Source organism: Phalangium opilio, unplaced genomic scaffold, assembly GCF_054372755.1.
Source record: "Phalangium opilio isolate 3A_F unplaced genomic scaffold, DU_Popi_V2 ptg000352l_1, whole genome shotgun sequence".
Lineage (NCBI taxonomy): Eukaryota > Metazoa > Arthropoda > Arachnida > Opiliones > Phalangiidae > Phalangium > Phalangium opilio.
The window spans coordinates 626,091-647,975 of NW_028324228.1; the positions used below are offsets into that span (position 1 = coordinate 626,091).

The following is a 21,885-nucleotide window of genomic DNA, read 5'->3' on the forward strand; positions in this document are numbered from 1 at the left end:
CTAAAATTGAAAGTCGTTAAGGCTCGGCATTGAAATTTTAAGCTCGATAAAAGCTCGAAACCAGATTTTGAACATGCAGCTTTAGGCTCGAAGCTCGATAAGAAACTCGAGGCTCGGCTCGAAGCTCGATAACCGAAAAAAGCGAGATCCGAGGCTCGGCTCGAACCCAAAAAATCAGGGCTCGCTCAGCCCTAAGAAATCCTATATTTGAAAATGAAAGAGTTTATTTCCTAGATAAAGGTTGTTTTTGGGGGCTTTTAAAAAGTGTTTATTCTAGTACTTAATTATTAAAATTGAGATTGGGGATAACGAAAGGGTGCTTTGAAGTAAAACGAACACTAATTACAACTTACCCAAAAATATGAAATTAACTGTATTTTTTTATTAATTTCAACTCAGCTACATTTGATAATCGCAATCCTATGCATCAAAGTAGAACTATTTAATCCTGCCAAGTTACTAGCTGTAATTGCAGAGTTTTAATTACTAAAAGCCAAATGCCACTGTAAACTGGGTATATTGTATGCCAAACACGATTGACAATTTAAATTAATAATATCAGGGTCTTTTTTTTCTGGGAAACATTTCATAAATTCTGATTAAAATCGTCAAATGAAGTCTATTTTCAATATTTAAAGTTTTATAGGTACAGTATCGGTGCGCATCCGTGGAGCGCCGCCCTTTTACAAAATGGTTATTTATACAAAAAAGCTACACTCAATTGCGAACATATAAAAGCTTTTAAGGGAATGCGTGCAAAAGAAATAAATGTTATAGATGTATTCGTCACACGAATTCTTACAAGGCCATATCTGCAAAAACAAATTCAGGAAGAAAGCGAGCGTAGATCGAAAATAAGCCAAAATAAAGTTCCTTTCGGAATTTTGCTATTTACTTCTATTACATTTCAGAAATCGTACTTAGCAATTGAAAGCAGATCCACACGAGTATACAAGTTTAATTTAAAGAAGACAAAGACATAATGAACTCCGATATATCAAAAAACTACACAGCAGTCTTCCGTAACGTGAGTTTCAACTTCAAGCATTTTGTTTTCAAATTCTTTCCACTCGAAATGATTTAAATTCTTGGGTTTACCGCTCCCATGATATTTGAAATAATTTACAATTTTTCAATTTCTACAAGCATGCCTTGGTAGAAATTCACTCCCCGTACATTTATCTTTGTTATCAGTTTTCACCATATGTTATTGTGAAAAACCAGGGAGAGATTACTGGCTATATGATAAATTTGCTCCGTGTTCTAAAAAGTCATGACAATATCAAGTAATATAATTAGGAATAACTTTTCAATCTAATAACAAAATTAATCAAAATAATTTGGCAGCGTTACTACCATTCCGAGTACTGAACCAATTTGGGGAGCGAAAGTTGGTAATTCGTGGAATGGGGTTCTCGGTATGCTCCAGAGAAATGTCAGTCATCGTGTAATTCAAAATACGCGACCAGCCTCTTCCTAATTAAATACAAATAACACCTTCATTACACAGGAAGGATATTTTACTTTAACCCCATTCGTCCTGTCCCAAGAACGCTTCAATTCCTTCCTTATATCGCACCCGTTTTTGATTATGAGGACGCAAATATTATTCGGAACAAATCAATCAAATGATAATGATATTTATTCTGTTATTGACAAATGGGTAAATTAACTTCTAAATAAAATTGTACAAGAGTTGATAATGACACTATCTGCCATAGATTGGGCAGTTTAATATTTTACATTGAAATTTGTCTCCATACTAAAAAGTATCGAAAATCATTTTTATTTTTTTTTATTATTGTAGATAGTTATGGTCATCTTTGGGCTGGCTCTGCTGGTTTACATGGCGGGGAAACTGAGCTCGAAATACGGGAAAGTGAAATCGGAACTTCCTCCCATGTTTTTGTTACAATGTCTTCTGGGAACGAGTAACACCTTTAATAGAAACTCTTTGTCCGTTTTAAAATTTTAACCGTCTGTTTTCTTAAGGTCCCCAAGGTTTGAAGTGTGAGGGAGTCTCTCGGTTTCTTTCTGTCGTGTGGAGTTTGGCTTCTTTCGTAGTATTGGTGTTTGTGTCTTCGGAAATGACATCGCAGTTTTCGAACAAATCAGAAGCCCTCCCCTTCGATAACATACACGATGTATTTCACTTTCCGGATGCAGATCCTGTTTTGTCGAAAAGCGACGCCACCTACAGTTTTATTCGGGTAATTTTAGAAAGCAATGTGGTTCATGAACATTACACGGTTTGTGTTTTAGAGGATGGAACCTTTTACGGAAGTGGTCCAATTACATGGACGCTCCATTAAACGACAAAACGAAAAATAACACCTTTGCATAATCCTCTCAATTTAGACAATAGGTAAATATATAAAGTAGGAGGAGCTAACTGAGAAATATAACAAACCGTCACGAGTGACGTTTCTAGTCTGGAGAAATGACGCTGGCGCTCAAATTCGTAAGGTTATGGAAAGAATACGCTTGAGGAAATTTGTTTTCATGCTATAAGATATTGCGAATAAAATAAATTTCCTCACGGCTTAACAATAAATCACCAGACTCACGTCACGTGCAAAATCTCGCGCAACTGTGATGACGATTTCTTATTTTTTAACAAGTTCAGCAAGACCAAATATTTTATATATCCACCTATTAATAGGTGTTTGTATTCACTGCTAAATACATTTGTAAATTATCGATTGCTTAAGAAAATTTAGCGGCGTGGTTATGTCTCTAAAATTACCAGGTTAGAGCTTACATGTTCTTCAATGTTCTGCACATCAATACACCATAGCCACCGGTCAACTAAACCCTTTGTTGTAAGGTACACTGCAAGGCTGTTAGATATTTCCAGGAACTAGGAATTTGGAAGAACGACAATGCCCTTAAATGAATTTGAGAAAGATAAAACACCATTCATTGACTTACTTTTTTAATTTACGTTTTAGAAAAATGCATTGACTAGCTCCGCATTTGCGGAAGTAGCAAAGCGAGCTAACGCGAACCCACATATGTTTACCAGAAAATGAGCAACATAATAAGAAATGCCAATATTCATGCGGGAATTGAAAATCGAGAGAAATTCATCATCTCGTCTGACGCTATTCTATGGAATGTAATCAAAGGCAGATACGCCAAGACAGGAATTTGTAAAATGAAATTAAGCAATCCTTTAATGACAACCAACAGAGCGATCCATTTCAGCAGAAACATTTCGAAAACCCTGATAGAGACGGTCAACAAAAGGTTACTTTCTACTTTAAAGTTCCTCGTTAATTGTGGTATAGTTAAATTTCTTATTTGTCAGATTGCGCCAGCTGACTGAGGGTGGTTGCTACGGGGATCTGAATCCATCTCTCAAAGTGGAATCGCATCCTTGTCAGACAGTCGAAACACCGGATGATTTTGTCGTAATCAACTTGAAAGCTTTTAAGGCCATTTTTGGCATCTGTATCCTGGGCTTCACCGCCTCCTTCATAACCCACTTTCTCGAAATATACGTGAACACGTTGAAAGTTCACGTTTACACATCAGGAGTCTGTCATAACTCTGAAGTTTGATACACATCAGCGCAATTTGAAGCGATGCGTAGCGTATGCCAAAGCTTTAATAATTAAAGTATATTAATAATAAGTAAATACAAAGAAACATATTTAAACATAATAATTTATTGCGCTTATGCTATAAATTTAACACTTTCAACGATTTAGGAGTGAATCATTGAGACATTTGCGAGTAACTCTCTAAATACTAAATGCAAAGAAAAGTCGCGTTTAAAGATACAGTACAAGGCGTCACGAAACTCCCGAAAATCGGCTCACGGGACTGAAATTTAAAATTAGCCAATAAGATAGACCTTATATTAGTTGCTTTTTGTCATTTCGACCCCGCCTGGCGATAATCTTTTAACATTAAAATAACGTCAAGATCCATTGTTCTCCACCACTCTGCCCGAGTTTAATCCCTTCAATTGTCTTTAGATATGAATATTTCAACGTAATGTGACTTTACTTATAAATAGGGATGCACCGATATGGGTACAGCCGATATATCGGCCGGCCGATATATCAGAAATTCGTAGCCGATATATCGGCCGATATTATCGGCCCATTAAAAAATTGTATTTCTCCATGAATATCGTTTCCAAGAGTAGAATCAACATTTTTTAGGACCATTTACGTTTTTACTTTGTTTTATTAGAGACATGTGTCACATTTCGTTTAATGTGGTACCGCTACATATTTTAGCCTTAACCCCCTTCCTTAAAAAATGGTGTGCTCTAAGTTAATTCCTTTGCTTGGTTTTCAGTAAAAATGCAGCTCCTTTTTTGTTCAACAATTAAGAAGTAGCGTTATAAGCGATTGTCTACCATTGGGTCGAATCCCATTGGTTCGAATGTCTTGTTCGACCGAACCCCGTTGGGCCGAATACCGCAATTTGGGCGGATTTCCAATCATGAATTTTCCTTTCAAATTGTTGTTTTTTATGTTAGTATTTATTCGTGTGATCAGAGCTAATGGTTTCATTTGTAATGCGAATATCTTAGTACAAAAATAAAGAACAATATTATTCAAAAAGGAGTAACGTTATATCGGAAAGTAAATATAAAATATATTTTTTTGGAAAAGGCATATTAATTTGGAAAGTCAATGAAGATAAACTTCAATATTTTGGAAAAGGCGTAGCATTTTAGTTTTTTGTAAAATATCAGTAACCTAAACTAATCTTTGGAAAAGGCATATTAATTTGGAAAGTCAATGAAGATAAACTTCACTATTTTGGAAAAGGCGTAGCAATTTAGTTTTTTGTAAAATATTAGTAACCTAACCTAATCTTTGGAAAAGGCATATTAATTTGGAAAGTCAATGAATATAAACTTCAATATTTTGGAAAAGGCGTAGCATCTTAGTTTTTTGTAAAATATTAGTAGTCTAATCAAATCTTTGGAAAAGGCATATTAATTTGGAAAGTCAATGAAGATAAACTTCAATATTTTGGAAAAAGCGTAGCATTTTATTTTTTTATAAAATATTAGTAACCTATTCTAATCTTTGGAAAAGGCATATTAATTTGGAAAGTCAATGAAGATAATCTTTAATATATTGGAATAGGCGTAACATTTTACTTTTTTTTAATAAAAATTACTAACCTAACCTTTCGAAAAGGCATATTAATTTGGATAGTCAATGAAGATAAACTTCAATGCTTTGGAAAAGGTGTAACATTTTAGTTTTTCTTATGAAATATTACAAACCTAACTCTAACCCAACCTTATCTTTAAGTGAACTCCCTCCCAAATACTGACGGCGCTCGATGCTGCTTAACTTCTTCGATCATCCAACTCACTCTATTCATTGCGCTACTGGAGCTCGGCAACTGAAGGAAAACGCTGTGATTTTATATGTGTAAACCCATCCTATTCAGTCGAAAGCTATTCCATATAAATATTCTCATTGTGCCGAAAATCGCTCTTTGGGCTATAAATTGTTTTAAATTTGGCTACATTTGTACAAATCTGAATTCGGTCCAACGGGATTCTATCCAATAGGAGTATACCTTATAAGCAAACTTATGGAGAACAAATGAAAAGTTCAAAGTTTACATTAGTGACACCAAATGCATTAGAGAGCGTCAGTATCGACTTCAATTGTTTGTTGGATGTATGAGAAATTAAAGAAATTACTTTCTCATAGTCGTGAACAACGGAATAAAACTGAGATAGTGGAAAACCTTGCATTTTTAAAGGGAAATGTTAAATTGTGGGTATAAATATAAGTGATGTGTTTAAATTAGTATTCATTGAGTGCCTTATAACTTGTCAAGTTTTTTCCCGAAAATATCGGTTTACATGAAGCCGATATTGGCCGATACCGATATGAAAAAGATAGGCCGATATATCGGCCGATTTATCGGTAACCGATATATCGGTGCATCCCTACTTATAAAGAACATAGTGATAAAAAGACGCAAACGACTTTTAAGGGAAAAACGAAATCTATTCAAACAAAAATTGATGTGAAAACGAAGTGTGGCAAATTTAGTGAAGTTTTGAATTGCATGTCAACGTCTGCTTCTTCGTTTCCTTGGACCCCAATTTTGGATTGATCCCTATTTTTCGCTTGGTCATTATTCAATGATCCCTTATTATCGTTATCTTCATCGACACTTAATGTTCCTCAACATCTACTGCTATTAACATTGTCTCCTTTTTCTCGAAAGTGAGATTAGTCAAGATCTATAACTTGGCCCCAATCGGTTGTACCTTCAACAACTTTTGGTACGTCAACATTATTTTTTCTCATTACCTCAACGCCGTAGAATCAGGAATGTACAGCCTTAGTTTTTAAAAACCCTATTTGTAAGCTAGAACCTTTCCCCATCGGTACAGTACTCGAACAAGTACTGGCAATCAGACAGACCAACTTCCTCATTATTAATTGGAATTGAACAGACATCCGCGGCAAAAACTGAAATTACTTGCCATTTATCATTGCCATGGTAGTACGGTTCGAGCAAGTTGAATAAACCAGCTTGATTTTGAACCGCTTGTCCAGTGTTCGATCGTTGTCTTTATTTTAGACGTATTAAGCGCGCAACACCGAAGGTAAGCGTTATCACTGGAAATGGTAGTACCGCCTTCATGGCTGTCGCCGGAGTTTAATGTCTTCAGCCTAATGCGAAACTGCAATCTATTTTGCCTAAAAATAATTATGCTTCAACGAAAAAAATATTTTTTGAGTTTCGGAAAGTTATACTAAGTTAAATATTTTTTTAAATGAAAAATTTTAGGCTGAATTACGGAACAATTTTTGTCATGTAGACCTAGCGAATGTTACGAGTTGGCCATTTTATGTTATATCTTATCTCTAAAGTTTAAATGGAACCTATTTTTTTAAAGTTCTTAAGTCTGTCAATGACTTTAAGTAAACGTACTGTTATTGATATATTAAGTCGCTCTATTGGTAATAAAATAAAATATAAAGGTTATTCTTCAGACTCTTAACGAACTGTACACAACATTAAACCTAAGACATAGGTGCTTAATTTAAAGGTTATCTAGATTATGTTGGCATCTTCGGCCAAAACGTAGAACATTGATTTTTCATTCCTCAAGAGAGTATCTGGAGAGTCAAATTCCACAATGCGGCCCTGATTGAGAACCATCACCCTGAGAAGAGTTAAGAGGTATCAAATAATTCATTTTACGCCGATTTAATAGGTAGGTAAACTAACTTGTCGTAGTCTAAGATGGTGTTTATTCTGTGCGCGATGGTGATGATGTTAGAGTTGCCGAATTCCTTCTTCATGGTCTCTTGAATGAGATTGTCGGTGTCCATGTCGACCGAGGCCGTCGCTTCGTCCAAGATCAAGATCTTGGTGTTCCTTAATATGGCACGAGCCAAGCAGACCAACTGACGCTGTCCGACGCTCATATTTTTCCCTCCTTCAGCCACGGGGTGATCCAGTCCGTGCTCGAGTGACGCCACGAAGGATTTCAGGTGCGATTGTTCCAGGGCTGCCCACAGCCGCTCGTCGTCTTGTTGACCGAAGGGATCCAGGTTGAACCTTAGTGTGCCCGAGAAGAGGACGGGCTCTTGGGGGATGATGGTCAGTCGCGATCTCAAATCGGACAAGCCCAATCCCTCCACTTCAACTCCGTCTATGACGATCTGGCCGCTCACTCCCTCGATGAGACGGAAGAGCGCCAGCGTCAGCGACGATTTTCCCGCTCCTGTCCGCCCCACCACGCCCACCTTCTCTCCGGCTTCGATCCTGACATCTATGTCCTTCAAGACCAAATCCAATCCCTCTCGGTATCTGGTACTGTAGTTCTGAATTATGATTTGTCCTCGTTGAGGCCAGTCAGATGGGTGTGGAAATACTGGTTTCTCCCACTCGGCCTCGGACTCCAAATGACAGTATTCGTCAACTCTTTCTATTGAGACTATATTTGATTCCAAAGCCGTAGCGGAAGTGATAAAGACTTTCAGATACTGCAGAAGCTGTTAGAGCAAAATAATAAATTAGTCTGTATTTGTATTGTTCCACGTGACAGAAAGCTTGTTCACTTTCTTTTTAAAATTCAAGGAAATTTATCATTAGCCTATTAGATTAAAGAATAAAATATCTTTCATAGATAAGACCTGATAACAACTTGAATTTAAATCACCAAAATTCGACCAAGCAGGGGAAAGGGTGCCATGTCATACCAAAAATATATTATTTTCATTATACATAATATTTCATTGTATGAAAATATTTTATTTTTTGGTCATACCCGTTTCTGAAATATCCAACCATCTTTGCAGCTGTATAATAATCACGGGTTTTCATTCTTTCAGAGCTCGTTGGTTCGCTAAATAAACGTTATACCTTGCGTTTCCTTCCAATTAATGTTACGAACTTTTGTAAAAGAATGTCTATGAAAGCATAAAAAGGCCAGAGAAAACTATCTATTTGTAATCGTTTAAAAAGGATTCAATCAGTTTGGACTGCGTTAGATCACCGAAAATTCAGTAAAATCGACCCAATAACATTCATGTGTTGCTATACTTTTGAAGAAACGCTCTTCGCAAAACACGAAATTTGACTAATGTGGATTTAAATTAACCAATGTGCGAACAGATTCTTTTGCAAAACCCACAATTTCCACCCTTTTTAACTAAAGTGTAGAATATACGTTTATCGAGTAATCGGTTTTACCATTGCTTACTGACCAAAATTTGTTCTTTGGATTTTATTTTTAAAAGCACAAAAATTCAACACCATAGTAACGCAAATAAACCTCTAAAAGGGCTTGTCAACGTCACCTCATAAAAAAACTATTAACCGTATTCAGATAAATGTACCAGAATTGTTATGTTTAATTCATGTTTAATTAATAAAGTTCTTATGTTATGTTTAATTAATAATTTGCCCGAGCTTAACTACAGCATTTAAATTTCCCGCCAACTAAAGTACAAAATGAAAACACTAAGTCATTCTGATCTCATATCTATTCTTGGAAAATAACAAGGCTACCCCTCCATACTTGGATCCAGGGAGTCGACCGTGACAAGGCAGTTCTCGCCTAGACTCGGAGTAACAAACTTGTATTATCTCAGTTCCTATTAAACAGTTTATCAATTGAAAATCCCTGATTATTAACAACACTCATTATAACAAACAAACACAATAAGAATGAAAGCCAAACTGACTTCTTTATGAAAAAAGAGTACAAGAATGGCGGTCTTGTTTGAACCTAACCTATAATTGCATTGTTACAATACTTTTTACAGTGATATTTTGCTTCGCTTGGCTATATCCATCTATCTTTCACCCCTGCATACAATTCCATCTCGAGATACTCTTAGTTAATACATTAACTGTTGGTCCTTTTTCAATGTCCCACTTTAGCAAAGTTTAAAAATGACGCCAGAAGTGGATCATATTACAGCTCCCTAGAAGTACAGGACGATATATTATCGCTGTGCATCAGCATTGTCTCCCAGCACTGAAGTTTAAAGGGTATATGCGAAACGCAGCGGCGAATTTGAGAACTAAACCAAAGGAATGATTTTGGCGCGAAAGAAATTTTTAATAAGCGGGGCAAGCAAACGGAAGTAAGCGGTAGCCAATGAGGAAAGGGTTTGAGAGAGAAGAGCGCAGAAGGAAACAAGTTGTTCCATACAAAGTGTTGGGTTGTAAATATTATAGTAGAAGTTCACTTTATTTTTCCGATTTTAAAAAAATAACTGGCGGTCTATAGGTATTTCGCGCAATTTTTAAACGCTTGTGTTGAAAAGGAAATTAATATGAATTCAAATGATCAAAATCGCCTTCAACAAGCTAGATATTTTTCAGTTTTACAAAACGTTTTAGTCGCTTTTAAAATCACACAAATCGTAGGCGTTTTTCCTAATTAGCAAAGAAACATAAGCCATTCTAAACAAAATTATAACGCGATAACAAACTTCTGTCTGACAGCCATTACTATCAACCGGAACTTCCGTAGGTTAACGTAACTCCAGATCCGGGTTAAAGGGCAAACTATACCTGTAAAACTGAGCTATAGATGGCGGGCTTAGATGTCTTGGAAGAAAACGCTGTTTACAAAAGCACAACCTACGTCCAGTACTTATAGGGAGCTGTAATATGATCCACTTATGATGACGCTAGTATAAATAGTCAAACGAAACACCAGTAGAGATTTTTAGCTTGTGGAAAAGATTTTGATTTAATCGCTTTGTCTCTATTGGTAGCGCTTACCCGATCGGCATTAGCCAAGATCAATCCTACAAAATCAGCTGACAGAGTCCCTTTGCTCAAATTTATGAAAATTGTGGTGCAAAACATCAAGCAATTTCCCAAGATATTGTAGCGTACTGTCAGCCATCTAGAAAGAAGTTGCATTTTATTGAAATGGAGAAATGAGTAGCGACTTGGAATGTCCGCTTTGATTAGCATCCACAGCGCTTTTCAACCCGAAGGTAAAAATGTAGTTTGGATGCCGAAAAAGCAAAGATTGAAAAATGACACAATTGCAAGATTATATATACCTTTGCGCCATGTTCATCATGTAGTTAGCGGCAGTGCATTCGTCGATTAGTTTCAGGAAGTGTGCTTCGAAGTTCCGTTCGGCGTCACACGCCCTGATGACAGTGCTGCCAGCCACTGATCCTCCCACGTGCGAAAACAAGAAGGAATTTCTCAAGCTTGTTATCCGCTTGAATTGACGATTGCTCGACATCAAGAAACGCTGCAAAATATATTGCACAATCTTCAGTTTAAGTGTTATATTATAAAGTTATTCTCCCCAGGAGTGAGTGCGAGAACGCCGCGGGTAAGACGTGCATGCTTGGTACACTTTTAGCAACAATTTATATTAATGAGAAAACACTTTAACGGTTCAATATTTAAAACAATCGTAGTTTATTGATTGCGCTGGGTGGAAAAGTCTCGCTTATATATTAAAGTCGTGGTGCCCAGGCCTCTTTCCCGTCGTTTAAAGGGTATGAGAAGCTTCGTTTGAAAAACCTCTGATTTATATAGCAAAAGATAGAATTAATTACTGTGAATTCAAAAATGTCAAGCTTTTAATTCTCCGATTTCTAGTTATTTGATAATATGCATTTGAAAATGCTTCATATGAAATTATTTAAAATCCACTTTTTAAGAAAGGCTACAACGTTTTATTGTTTTTGACGTCACACACGCGAGATGGTGCCACTCTCTCCGCTATCAAAGCATGGACAGAGCTCGAGACGCGTATACCTCGCGCTCGCGTGTATAGTATTCCCGCGCTTTTTTCCTCAACGTCATAGTGATGTCATAAACCAACCAAACAAGCTGACAAGACAAAATGATTTATATATCGAAACTGAGTTTTCGTGATTTTGCAATGGATTTTAAAAATAGAAACTTTGGTTCAATTATTTTAAAAACTTTATATTTTGAAAGTAGAGACTTGAAAGTGTAATATAATACCACTTTCGTGCTAAAATATGATGTGAATGAAATTGTAAATTCCCATACCATTTAATAAAACTTCCTAAACAATCATAAATTCTAAAAAATCTGTTAAATTTAGCAAATTTCGATAATAATATTGCCTATTTTTAATGTTTTCTATTTTCGTATAGTCTCATTTGAAGAGCTTTAAGCTCTGACCTGCAATCAACTCCCATTTTAACAAGGATCAAAAGCCACTATCCCTCACTCGATACGAATACCGTGTTGAACTACGACAATTAACAATTGAGAGTAATACTGAATAATTACTTATGACAGATGTCTGAAATCTAGTTCCTACCTGAAGAAAAAGGTATCCAATGACAACAACAATGCAGGGAATTATGAATAATGGTAGAAATATTGCAGTTCCTATCGGGTAAACAACTAAAACTATCAATCCAAAATTGGTGAGCAATAACACAGGAGGTAATTGCTGGTCCAGGGCGTCGATATCTTGGGAGAAACGATTGAGTATTCTTCCAACGGGGGTTGTGTCGAAGAAAGCCATGGGAGAGCGACAAATGCTGTCGAGCATTTTCCTATGTAGATATTTTGCCGCTCGTAGACAACGAAAGACGTTGATGATTACGTTTAGAAATGCGAAAATGGCTTGGCTTAGACCAAGAGCGACTAAGACCGCTAAGACCGCTAAACGGGTTGCCTTTAAGTCTGGGTTCGCTTTAAAATCTTCCTTAGAATCCGCGCACCACAGAGACAGCCAGTAAACTGACGCGAAATTAAGGACAACAACAGTGGTGGTTGTTACTTCGAAAATTGCACACCATATTATACCATACGCTTTCAAATATTGTTTGTATTGTGATACGGATATCTAGAAACGTGCAATAACATTTTGTGTGTAGAGCGTTTCAGTTCTCCTTATTCTTCCTTGGTATATTAAAGAGCACATACGTTTCCTTCTTTGAGTCTCTCCATAGTCACGAGTTTTGCCTCATCTTCATCAGAGGCTTTTCCTTGTGATGCAAGATGAAATCTCTCAACGATGATATTTAACGTACTACAAAGGTTACATTATAAAAATTCATAATTTAGCAATGTGTATTCAACTTGCAAGTATCAATTCAGGAAAGGCTATCTCTACAAACAGTACACGCCACATGGCGGTTTGCCAGAAATAAATTCCCTCGGTTACAGGGGCGTCGATCATAATTTTTCCCAGGGGGGGGGGGGTCTAAGGCAACACCAGGGAGCTAAGCCAAAATGTTTTATTCCTTATAGGAAAATATGAAATATAGGATTTTGTAGTAGAAAAAGGGTGTTTTATGGGAAATATAGTACTAAGATCCTGATATGTAAACCTATTTGATTTCTAATCTGTGCAGAAAAGTCTCAACAAAAAATAATCAGATTTTACTTCGAAAAAAACTTAATGTGCAAAAATTCCAGAGCGGTCGAAGCGAGCTCCGCAATTTCGCTGTCTTTAAATTTTATCTCGATGAAAGAGTTAAATTTTGTCAAATTTGGCATTTAACTATACGAAAACTTTGACTATGTCAAGAGTATAGGATATAAGACTAAGTCAAAAGTATAGGATATAAGACTAAGTCAAGAGTATAGGATATAATAGGACCTTTCATGAAATTATAACATAATATGGGACAGGTTCAAATAAATAGTATTTTGTAGAAAATATAGGACCGCTTGGCTCCCTGCAATATAAAAGTCCGTTTGGTTCAGCACAAGACTCCTGGAGAATTCGGTCGCTCCAACCACCTATTTGCAGTCACTGATTGACGTTTCTAAGCGATGCCAAGTGGTTGGTATTAAAAAAACCAGCCTGAAAACATTTGCGCACCTCCGTTCTGAATATAATCTTGCTACATCCATATGTAGTAGAAAATGTTTATGAGGAATTTAGTATATATATTCTATATCCATATAAATACAGACTTAATCGTAAATAGTGAAATAGACTAAATTAACTCTATTATTTCAACAACAAAAGGCCATTTATTTTTTCCTTATAGGGTAAAAAGAGGGAGCGTGGGGGACCAGTCTCGGCCGACTCACAGTGGCACCCAAATTAAACGCAGCTTCCCAGAGGGGGCTGAGCCCCCTCTCATTTTTCCCCGTGGGGGCTCAGGCCTCCACTGCCCCCACACGATCGACGCCCCTGCTCGGTTATTTTGTATAGTAAATTTCTATGACTATACTACGTACTGTCGGTAACAACAGTTGATATAACTCCAAATTTACTCACGACGGTTCTTCTTTATTCTCGACCCTCATGCCACTCATGTGTTGCACGAAATAATCCATGGCCACTCCCTGACGACTCATGATTTCGTCATAGGTTCCCCTCTCGATGATTCGTCCCTTATTCATGAAGAAGATCTCGTCCATTTCTCGGATGAAGGTCAAGTTGTGCGTCACCAAAACTCTCGTCTGTAAGAGTTTAATTGATATTTGTCGAGCGAGCAAGAAACTACCAAACAGATACAGCTTTCAAAAGCGAAAGACTCATTAGAGTTTATTTGAGTTAGCTAGTCACAGCATCAATAAATTTTCATCATTTTTCGAGCCGCTATTATTGAAGTTGCAAGGATTTAAATCAAAATCTAGACAGCTTAGATAAATATGCATATACGAGATGTCCGCTGAAATTTATTTATCTGTAAAGACACCGATTACCTTCCAGGCCCTCATATTTTACTATTATAAATAAAACGACACGTCGACATCTCATTTAGATTAATCGTCGCTAAGCGCTTTCATAGCAATTATTAGAGTAGCGTTACTTACTTTCTTTCGAAGTAATCCCTTGTGTCCGATGACTTCGTTGAAGAGATGTTTGGCCACGTGAGAGTCAACTGCTCCCAAAGGGTCATCAAAGAGATAAACATCATCATTGCGATAAATTGCTCTGGCCACGTTGACCCTTTGCTTCTGACCACCACTCAAGTTGATACCCTATCATGAAAATTTGTAAACGAACACATTACTAACGAAAGCAGCCATCCATGGAACCATCATTGAATTCATCTCTTTTGTTCAGCCCGACGCCACTTAGGCAAACATTTATATTTTGTTCATTATTCGGTTGTTTTTTAGTTACAACAGGAATACACTGATTTCTTCTACATATTTAAAAGGCCATGGACCCCATACTAATTTTCCAAATTGAAATAAATCACGCATGACGTCAGGGATGACGGTTTCTAAACCATTTCTACCCTTTAAAGCAAAGAGCGGCTCCGTTGATGCCCCTTGAAGATGGCTTTTCTACTACACAATGGCTAAGCTTGTTAAAGGGTAGTTAAGCCATAGGCAGGAACCAATGGGACCTAGTGCATTAGGTCTGATTGGTTCCTGCCTTTGGCAAGGTAAAATTCGTGTTCAGTAGGCTAGCCAGCATGCTAGGGGGGGATTAATGGAGCCGCCTGTTACTTTTAGTTCAAGTAGAAAGACCCAGAAAATGGTCTGTTAAAGATTGAAAGTAGAAGAAATACAGGTATTCCTGGTTTCAATATTAAATACTCTTTCTCCGATTTCCGTTTCGTCGTCAGCTGGTAGTTGGTCGAGGTCTGGTTGTAGGGCGCATGCACGTATAACGCAGTCGTATCTGTTCTTGTTCATGTCGTCGACGAAAAGTATATTCTTTCGAAGTGAGGCGTTCTGTATCCAAGGTTGTTGAGTGACGTATCCCACTCTCCCGGCCACTCTCACCTCCCCCTCTACCTTCTGCATCTCGGAAACCAGAGCGGACAAGAGGGAAGACTTGCCACAACCAACCGGACCCACCACGGCCACCAATGAGCCACGGGACACTTTCAAATTGATATTCTGAAGTGACGCTATTGCTTTGTCTTCCAGGTTCCAATGAAAGGATCCGTTCTGAACCACAATCGCTGTAATTTTCAAAGAAATAAATTTAGAAACAATTTAAAGGCGACTTCAGGTCTTTAAATGATCTTTAGAAACGACATGTTAATTTGTTTTCAAAAATAAAAAATTTAAAGGTGGTAGTTAAGTTCCTTCTAAAATTGATTTTTGCGCTAAGCCTAAGAATATCCCACCCAGAATACCTTTTGATCCTCTATATAAAGCGACTATGGGAATATGCCTTGACGGCTATTTATAGCTATAGGGGCTATCCCAACTTCGGATACACGAAAAACCAGTTTGATGGGATTCTTGCCAAAAAGATGTTCTTCCAGCTGTTAAAGTATTGGGAAAGAAACAAAATTGGCATCGTTAAGGAATTCACCCGGGTATATTGTGGCAACTCTCAAGTTTTGGTTTAATTTGATCAACCTATGTATCGAAACCAGTTTATTGGAAAGTGCATAAAATCAATATATTTTTACATAAGTGGATCATATTACAGCTCCCTATAAGTACTGGACGTAGGTTGTGCTTTTGTAAACAGCGTTTTCTTCCAAACATCTAAGCCCGCCATCTATAGCTCAGTTTTACAGGTATAGTTTGCCCTTTAACCCGGATCTGGAGTTACGTTAACCTACGGAAGTTCCGGTTGATAGTAATGGCTGTCAGACAGAAGTTTGTTATCGCGTTATAATTTTGTTTAGAATGGCTTATGTTTCTTTGCTAATTAGGAAAAACGCCTACGATTTGTGTGATTTTAAAAGCGACTAAAACGTTTTGTAAAACTGAAAAATATCTAGGTTGTTGAAGGCGATTTTGATCATTTGAATTCATATTAATTTCCTTTTCAACACAAGCGTTTAAAAATTGCGCGAAATACCTATAGACCGCCAGTTATTTTTTAAAATCGGAAAAATAAAGTGAACTTCTACTATAATATTTACAACCCAACACTTTGTATGGAACAACTTGTTTCCTTCTGCGCTCTTCTCTCTCAAACCCTTTCCTCATTGGCTACCGCTTACTTCCGTTTGCTTGCCCCGCTTATTAAAAATTTCTTTCGCGCCAAAATCATTCCTTTGGTTTAGTTCTCAAATTCGCCGCTGCGTTTCGCATATACCCTTTAAACTTCAGTGCTGGGAGACAATGCTGATGCACAGCGATAATATATCGTCCTGTACTTCTAGGGAGCTGTAATATGATCCACTTCTGATTTTTATTATGTTCCGGTTCCCAGGGTTGGTGTGGGGGAGAGAAATACGGGCGCCGTGGCTAGAGTGAGATAATCTTGCGGCAAAATTGCACTATCTAAAAAGGCTGGTTGGTGTTACCAGGAAAACCCCCCTTCGGGTGGGGGTGTCACTTAATAACAGTTGTTGAAAACCTTTCTTTTTAGTTGCGAATGTAAAAAAACTGAGAAGCTTTTACGATTATGATCTCTGAGCGTGTGATTCTGGTTTGTTTAAATTTGGATGGAAAACAGTGTGTTTTAAATAAAATTCCCTGCAAAAAAAATTTATTTACTTGAACCGTTGAACAATCTCGTTCATTATCATAGCGAGCTAGGATACATGGTATTTTTCTACGTTAGCACATACGAAACTAATACGCCCTCCACACCATACCTTGCATTACATGTGTGTTTATACCAATTGTTGGGTAAAGTTCTGAAGGTCTCATTCTTCGCACTCAAGTTCGCGCTTCCACCTTTAACTACAAATAATTTTGAGCTTAAATAGCAAACGACCTATTTCGTTTTTTCAATTCCCTCATTATTTGTCATACCATACTGATCGTCGCTAGCCATTTGCTCCACGTAATGCTTGATTTCCTCACAACTCAACAAGTTTGAAATTCTTCTTACCGAGACGTGTGTCTGTAAATAGTCACTTTTTGAATTTAAGTCTTTTTTAGAGAAATACTAGATTTATATTTTGAACCTCCCTGACCCCGTACTTACCAAAATAAGAGTATTTACTAAATCCGGAAACGTAAGCATTGACGTCGCTAATAATCGCACCAACTGATAGGACACGAAAGCTTTCCTCGAGGTAAGAACGTTATCGTCGTCAATGAATGCGTACATGGCAAAACATGGGTAAGTAATCTGAATGTGCAAAAAAAAATCTGTAGGAACTTAAATTCAAGCCCTGAAGTTGAACAATTAGAAAGAGATTACAACAATAATAAAGCCAGCAACCCTGAACTTATTTCATCACCTTTCTTGAGCCTAGAGCAAACGTAGAGATTTCAGGGACATCTTTCTTTTTTAATTCGAGTGAGAACACTTACAGAACAAACTAATACGGAGCTGAAATCTCTACACCTCTCTGTGCTCCCATTATTGATAACAATAATCAACTTGTAAATTTTTTATGTTCGTACCAAAACTGGTATGAGACCAGTTATTAACATATTTATTCCTTGGAAGAGGCCTTGTTTCTTCATGAGTGCAATTTCTTTCTTCCTGATTTCAAGAACAATTCTTTGGAATGATCTCTCCCAGGCGTACAACTTCAAGACGCGGACTCCGTTCAAGATTTCACTCATCATTTTCATTCTGTTGTCCTTCAGCTTCATCAGCTCAATCTAATAGGGGAGATAATTCAAGAAACTATTCACAGAAACTCCGGCGGTGGTGATATTGCAGTAAAAGATACAAGTTGGGAAACAAAATAAACCTCTCCTAGCCGATCGCCGCGTAAATCTTAACCATAAAGATGGGAGTAGAAGCCAAAAATTGCTCTCTGCAGTCCGGGTATAGCATATACGTTTGCTCCGATATTGCAACTGGCAACGCGGTGACGGAGTGACAGACAGACTGACAGTTACACACACCCACGTTCAGCGAAATACCTCTCAGTGACGTCATCGTCACTCGGAGTGGTAAAAATTCGCCTGTCGTAGCTAACACACAATTTCACAGAACGGTACAACAAGTTGGGAAACCAAAATAAACCTCCTCGAGTCGAAACGCAATTAAGAGGTTATAATTAAATAAATATAATTGATATAATTATTTTTATATTCATTTTGGAAATTCCTTAGTTAAATCGTTTTAAGAAACTTTATTCCTAAAATCATTTTAAACATAGCTATTGTTGACGATTGAATTCAAGCGTATGCCTCTTTTACAATTTTTGGAAATTTAGAGTATATAAGGCGATTGATCAAAAATAAATGATAAGAAAATTGCGTAAACCTTTGCTTTGATGACAAACCCCCCCCCCCAATCACGCACAGACACGTCCAGTGTAATTCCTCTACGTGACGTCATTGTCACTTGGAGAGGTAAAAAGTAAACCACGTGATCAGAAGGAACCATATTAATTGCCTTCAACCCTCTTTCTCCCACTGTGGGAGTTAATGCTAGCGGTGTAGATTACAATTTCACCCCCAATCTGCCTGTCTCCATTTCTACTCCTCGCTGGCTTTCTCTATGGTTGACAATGTGACAACGATCTAAAACGGGGAAAGTTCGAGTTTGTTTATTCGAGTGCTTGTAAAATGTTCTATATCATCTTGAGGTATCTTGGTGGTTTTTATTTTTGGTTTTCTCTGAATGTAAAAGGCGATTTTATAAATTACTTTCGATCAGGGACGTTGCGCAGTCGAGGGAAGGAAGAATGCCTTCCATCTTTGCTTTTCCCCGGCTACATTTTTTCGAATGCGAACTTTATGAAAAACCTTATCACAAATCACCGTTAATATTTCATTGATGAGTTCTATTGGAGATCGTTATTACTATACATGGTGTTTTTGAAATGTCCATCAATAATGAAGGAGCGTGTTTATTGGGCCCAACTGTGTGTACAACATTTATATTCGAACAATTTTTGGATTCATTGTTGGATCCCTGGCAAGTCCTTAAAATCACATACTGCGCTCTTGTACGCTAATTAATTAGCTAAACGCCATAAAAATGCTACTCGTGGTTCAGTGAATAAACTTAACGTCTGCCTGAAACCAACCCCTCATAGTTCTCTGAGCCTCAAAAGCAGGGGAATAAAATTAAGGAACTCTCTCGCACGAGATATAAAACAAATTAAGTCAATATCTGTTTTTAAAATAAAGATCCTGGAATATGTCAAAGATAACTTTTAATTAACATTTTATAACTTAAACCGGACTCCTACGTAAAACAGTTGTACGCTGATAGGAATATCCTTGAAATGAATAGAGCTCGGCATTATCTATCCATTATCCACAAATTAGAGGATAACCGATTATTTATAAACAAATTTGTGGATTATAATACGATTTAACATGTAAGTTCTGTGGATAATTTTCGAGCATGGATAAAGATAAAATAACGTGGATAATGGATCGATAATGCCGAGCTCTAGAAATGAAGCTATTATTATTATTAATAGTTCAAAACAAGCTAGTAATGTTTGGGGGGGAGCATATCTCCGTAACCAAATATTGTGCACCCCATGTCCTTTAATACTTTTCACTCAGTTGGGCCCAATAAACACGCTTCTTCAATATTCATGGACTTTTCAAAAACACCCTTTTTATGCGTATGATTACCGTTACAGTCTAGTGGGGTTTTAGTTGGATAACATTTACCTGCAATGCTTTGTATTTCTTGGTGCTGAGATAGTTCAGTGGAAGAAGAACGAAAATAGGTACGATTCCAGCAAATGCTGAATAGCCCAGTTCTTGATACATGAAGGCGAAGCACAGTACTGTTTGTACAGGTACCGACCATAAGAGGCCAAGTTGTGGCGACAGAATTTGAAATCTGTTAGTGTCGACGTACATCGTGTTCAGTATTTCGCCCATTGTCAGGTCACGTCGATCACTGGTTGTCAAGCGAAATGTCTGCTTCGAAGAATCTCCTTAATGAACTAGCATCCCACTCTCACGATAACACTTACTTACTTTTTTGTACAGAACGTGCTTGGTGGCGGATTTTAGTCTCAGTCCTAGTTTGGTGTGGAAAATAGCGCTGCCTTCTTGCAACAAAGATTGCGTAAGACTGGCAAACCCGTAAAGGCAAGCGTAGAAAATCCCCTTCCACAAAGGATCTTCGCTTGTAGAGTAATCAATAATGGAACTGAAAATATAAATGAGTAAGCTGTTTGTAGGTTCCAAAGTTTACTTAATTCATTGCAGCTTAGACAACAACCACTTGCAATCTCAAACACTGTTAGAATCAAGACCTTAAAAGAAATGTAAACATCCAGAGAGCTGACCCACAAAAACCGAAAATGTATTGCTCTTTTGTAAGTAGATCTCTCTCTACGCTTCAGTATAAGCAATGTGCACTTTATCTTTTATTTGAAATTGATTTTCCATAAACAATCACTTTGTTTGTTGTTTCTTATATGGCTGAAAAAGTGAAAATGTTTACCCTGTCAAAAGGGCGGGACCGATAGACACTACGTCGGACAGAACTTGAAAGACACCTCCAACTATCAAGCAGGATCCGATTGTCCTCATCAAAGGCCAACTGATGGATTTGCTCTTATATTTGGTTCTGTTTCGTTCTTCAGAAAATATTTTCATTTCCATTTCACCTCCGGAATTTTTTGTCTTAATTTGAGGCATGCAGTGTTTTTCGAAAATGCGCGAGACAGTGAGAGCTCGCTCCGAGTCGTTCAAATCGTACACATCCAATGGTTCCAGATTTTTCTTCCAACCTTTCCACAGGGCACTACAATTCGTTAAAAACAAAATGAGCTGCGCTGTACAACATCTTAAAGTATAAGGGCAATACATTACAACGTATGAACGGGACCAGATTTACCTGGAAAGCCATGAATGGACCACGCGTGAACAAAACGATGCGTCATCTTCTCTTGATTTCTCAATGTTTTAAAATAATCATAACAAATTAATAAGGAATTTTAATAGAAAAATTAAGTGCATGTTTTCCATAACAGACATACATACAGCCAGAAGTCCATTAAATTAGCCTAGGAAGTAACCAAAAGCGGGGTTTGGGACTCCCCTCTCTTGTGTAGCAATACTGAAGAAGGGCGACACATTCGCCACCTCGCGATAATTTTTCTCAATTCTCCTGTTTAGGTGCGACTCGTACGCCAAAATATGCCCTATCGAGAGAGAACAAGATGGTCTAGCCCATAATTAAGCCACATCGTTTACGTACTCTCGCCACCCCTACTACAATAAATATACTTCTAGTGAAATATCCCCTAATATACCGGTCAGAGGGAATAATTTTTCAATGGTTGCTTGGCAAAGAGAATCAAATATCGCCAACGCCCGTTACTAAATTACTAATACTACTAATCTACTACTCAGGTAAAACTATTAGTCCCATCGATAACTTGTAGCTAAGAAGAAACTAAAAAATTTCCAAAGCGCGCTTCCAGAATTCTCGCCCGCTCGGACTTTCTTTTAAAATTCTTCTCGATTTGAGGAGAAATACACGTAAATTCTAATAATAAACACCATTCTATATATAACGTTGGTATTTACTTGCTTTTGCTTCTTAAAAATCCCCCTCGATTTCTTTGAATTTTGAATCGGGGATCTGGATGATTGATAGCGTGAAACCCTTATTGTCCACGG

At 37.4% G+C, this 21,885-nt stretch overlaps 3 protein-coding genes across 5 annotated transcripts; 1 reads left to right on the forward strand and 2 right to left on the reverse strand.

Moving 5' to 3' along the window:
- Positions 1 to 627: 627 nt before the first annotated feature.
- On the forward strand, positions 628 to 6,039 carry LOC149602726 (glutamate receptor ionotropic, kainate glr-3-like). Its single transcript, XM_089860187.1, has 9 exons — positions 628 to 1,027; positions 1,195 to 1,286; positions 1,348 to 1,435; positions 1,511 to 1,663; positions 1,808 to 1,931; positions 1,993 to 2,210; positions 2,952 to 3,249; positions 3,311 to 4,004; positions 5,951 to 6,039. The coding sequence occupies exons 1-7, from the start codon at positions 983 to 985 to the stop codon at positions 3,030 to 3,032; spliced, it is 801 nt and encodes a 266-aa protein (XP_089716313.1). The 5' UTR covers positions 628 to 982; the 3' UTR covers positions 3,033 to 3,249; positions 3,311 to 4,004; positions 5,951 to 6,039.
- LOC149602727 (ATP-binding cassette sub-family C member 1-like) lies at positions 5,585 to 20,257 on the reverse strand. 2 transcript variants are annotated; one of them, XM_089860185.1, is made up of 13 exons: positions 19,915 to 20,257; positions 17,728 to 17,931; positions 17,303 to 17,449; positions 17,128 to 17,218; positions 14,995 to 15,365; positions 14,260 to 14,427; positions 13,718 to 13,902; positions 12,409 to 12,514; positions 11,795 to 12,328; positions 10,542 to 10,741; positions 10,252 to 10,378; positions 7,237 to 8,006; positions 5,585 to 7,171 (listed from the first exon to the last, which is right to left on the reverse strand). In XM_089860185.1, the coding sequence occupies exons 1-13, from the start codon at positions 20,128 to 20,130 to the stop codon at positions 7,060 to 7,062; spliced, it is 3,231 nt and encodes a 1,076-aa protein (XP_089716311.1). In that variant the 5' UTR covers positions 20,131 to 20,257; the 3' UTR covers positions 5,585 to 7,059. The 2 variants fall into 2 exon arrangements, with proteins under 2 accessions (XP_089716311.1, XP_089716312.1); XM_089860186.1 differs by lacking the exons at positions 17,128 to 17,218; positions 17,303 to 17,449; positions 17,728 to 17,931; positions 19,915 to 20,257 and adding an exon at positions 16,968 to 17,056.
- LOC149602728 (putative ATP-binding cassette sub-family C member 13) lies at positions 20,188 to 21,607 on the reverse strand. 2 transcript variants are annotated; one of them, XM_089860189.1, is made up of 3 exons: positions 21,244 to 21,607; positions 20,702 to 21,156; positions 20,188 to 20,404 (listed from the first exon to the last, which is right to left on the reverse strand). In XM_089860189.1, the coding sequence occupies exons 2-3, from the start codon at positions 21,067 to 21,069 to the stop codon at positions 20,188 to 20,190; spliced, it is 585 nt and encodes a 194-aa protein (XP_089716315.1). In that variant the 5' UTR covers positions 21,070 to 21,156; positions 21,244 to 21,607. The 2 variants fall into 2 exon arrangements, with proteins under 2 accessions (XP_089716315.1, XP_089716314.1); XM_089860188.1 differs by having other exon boundaries at positions 20,702 to 21,607.
- Positions 21,608 to 21,885: the final 278 nt, after the last annotated feature.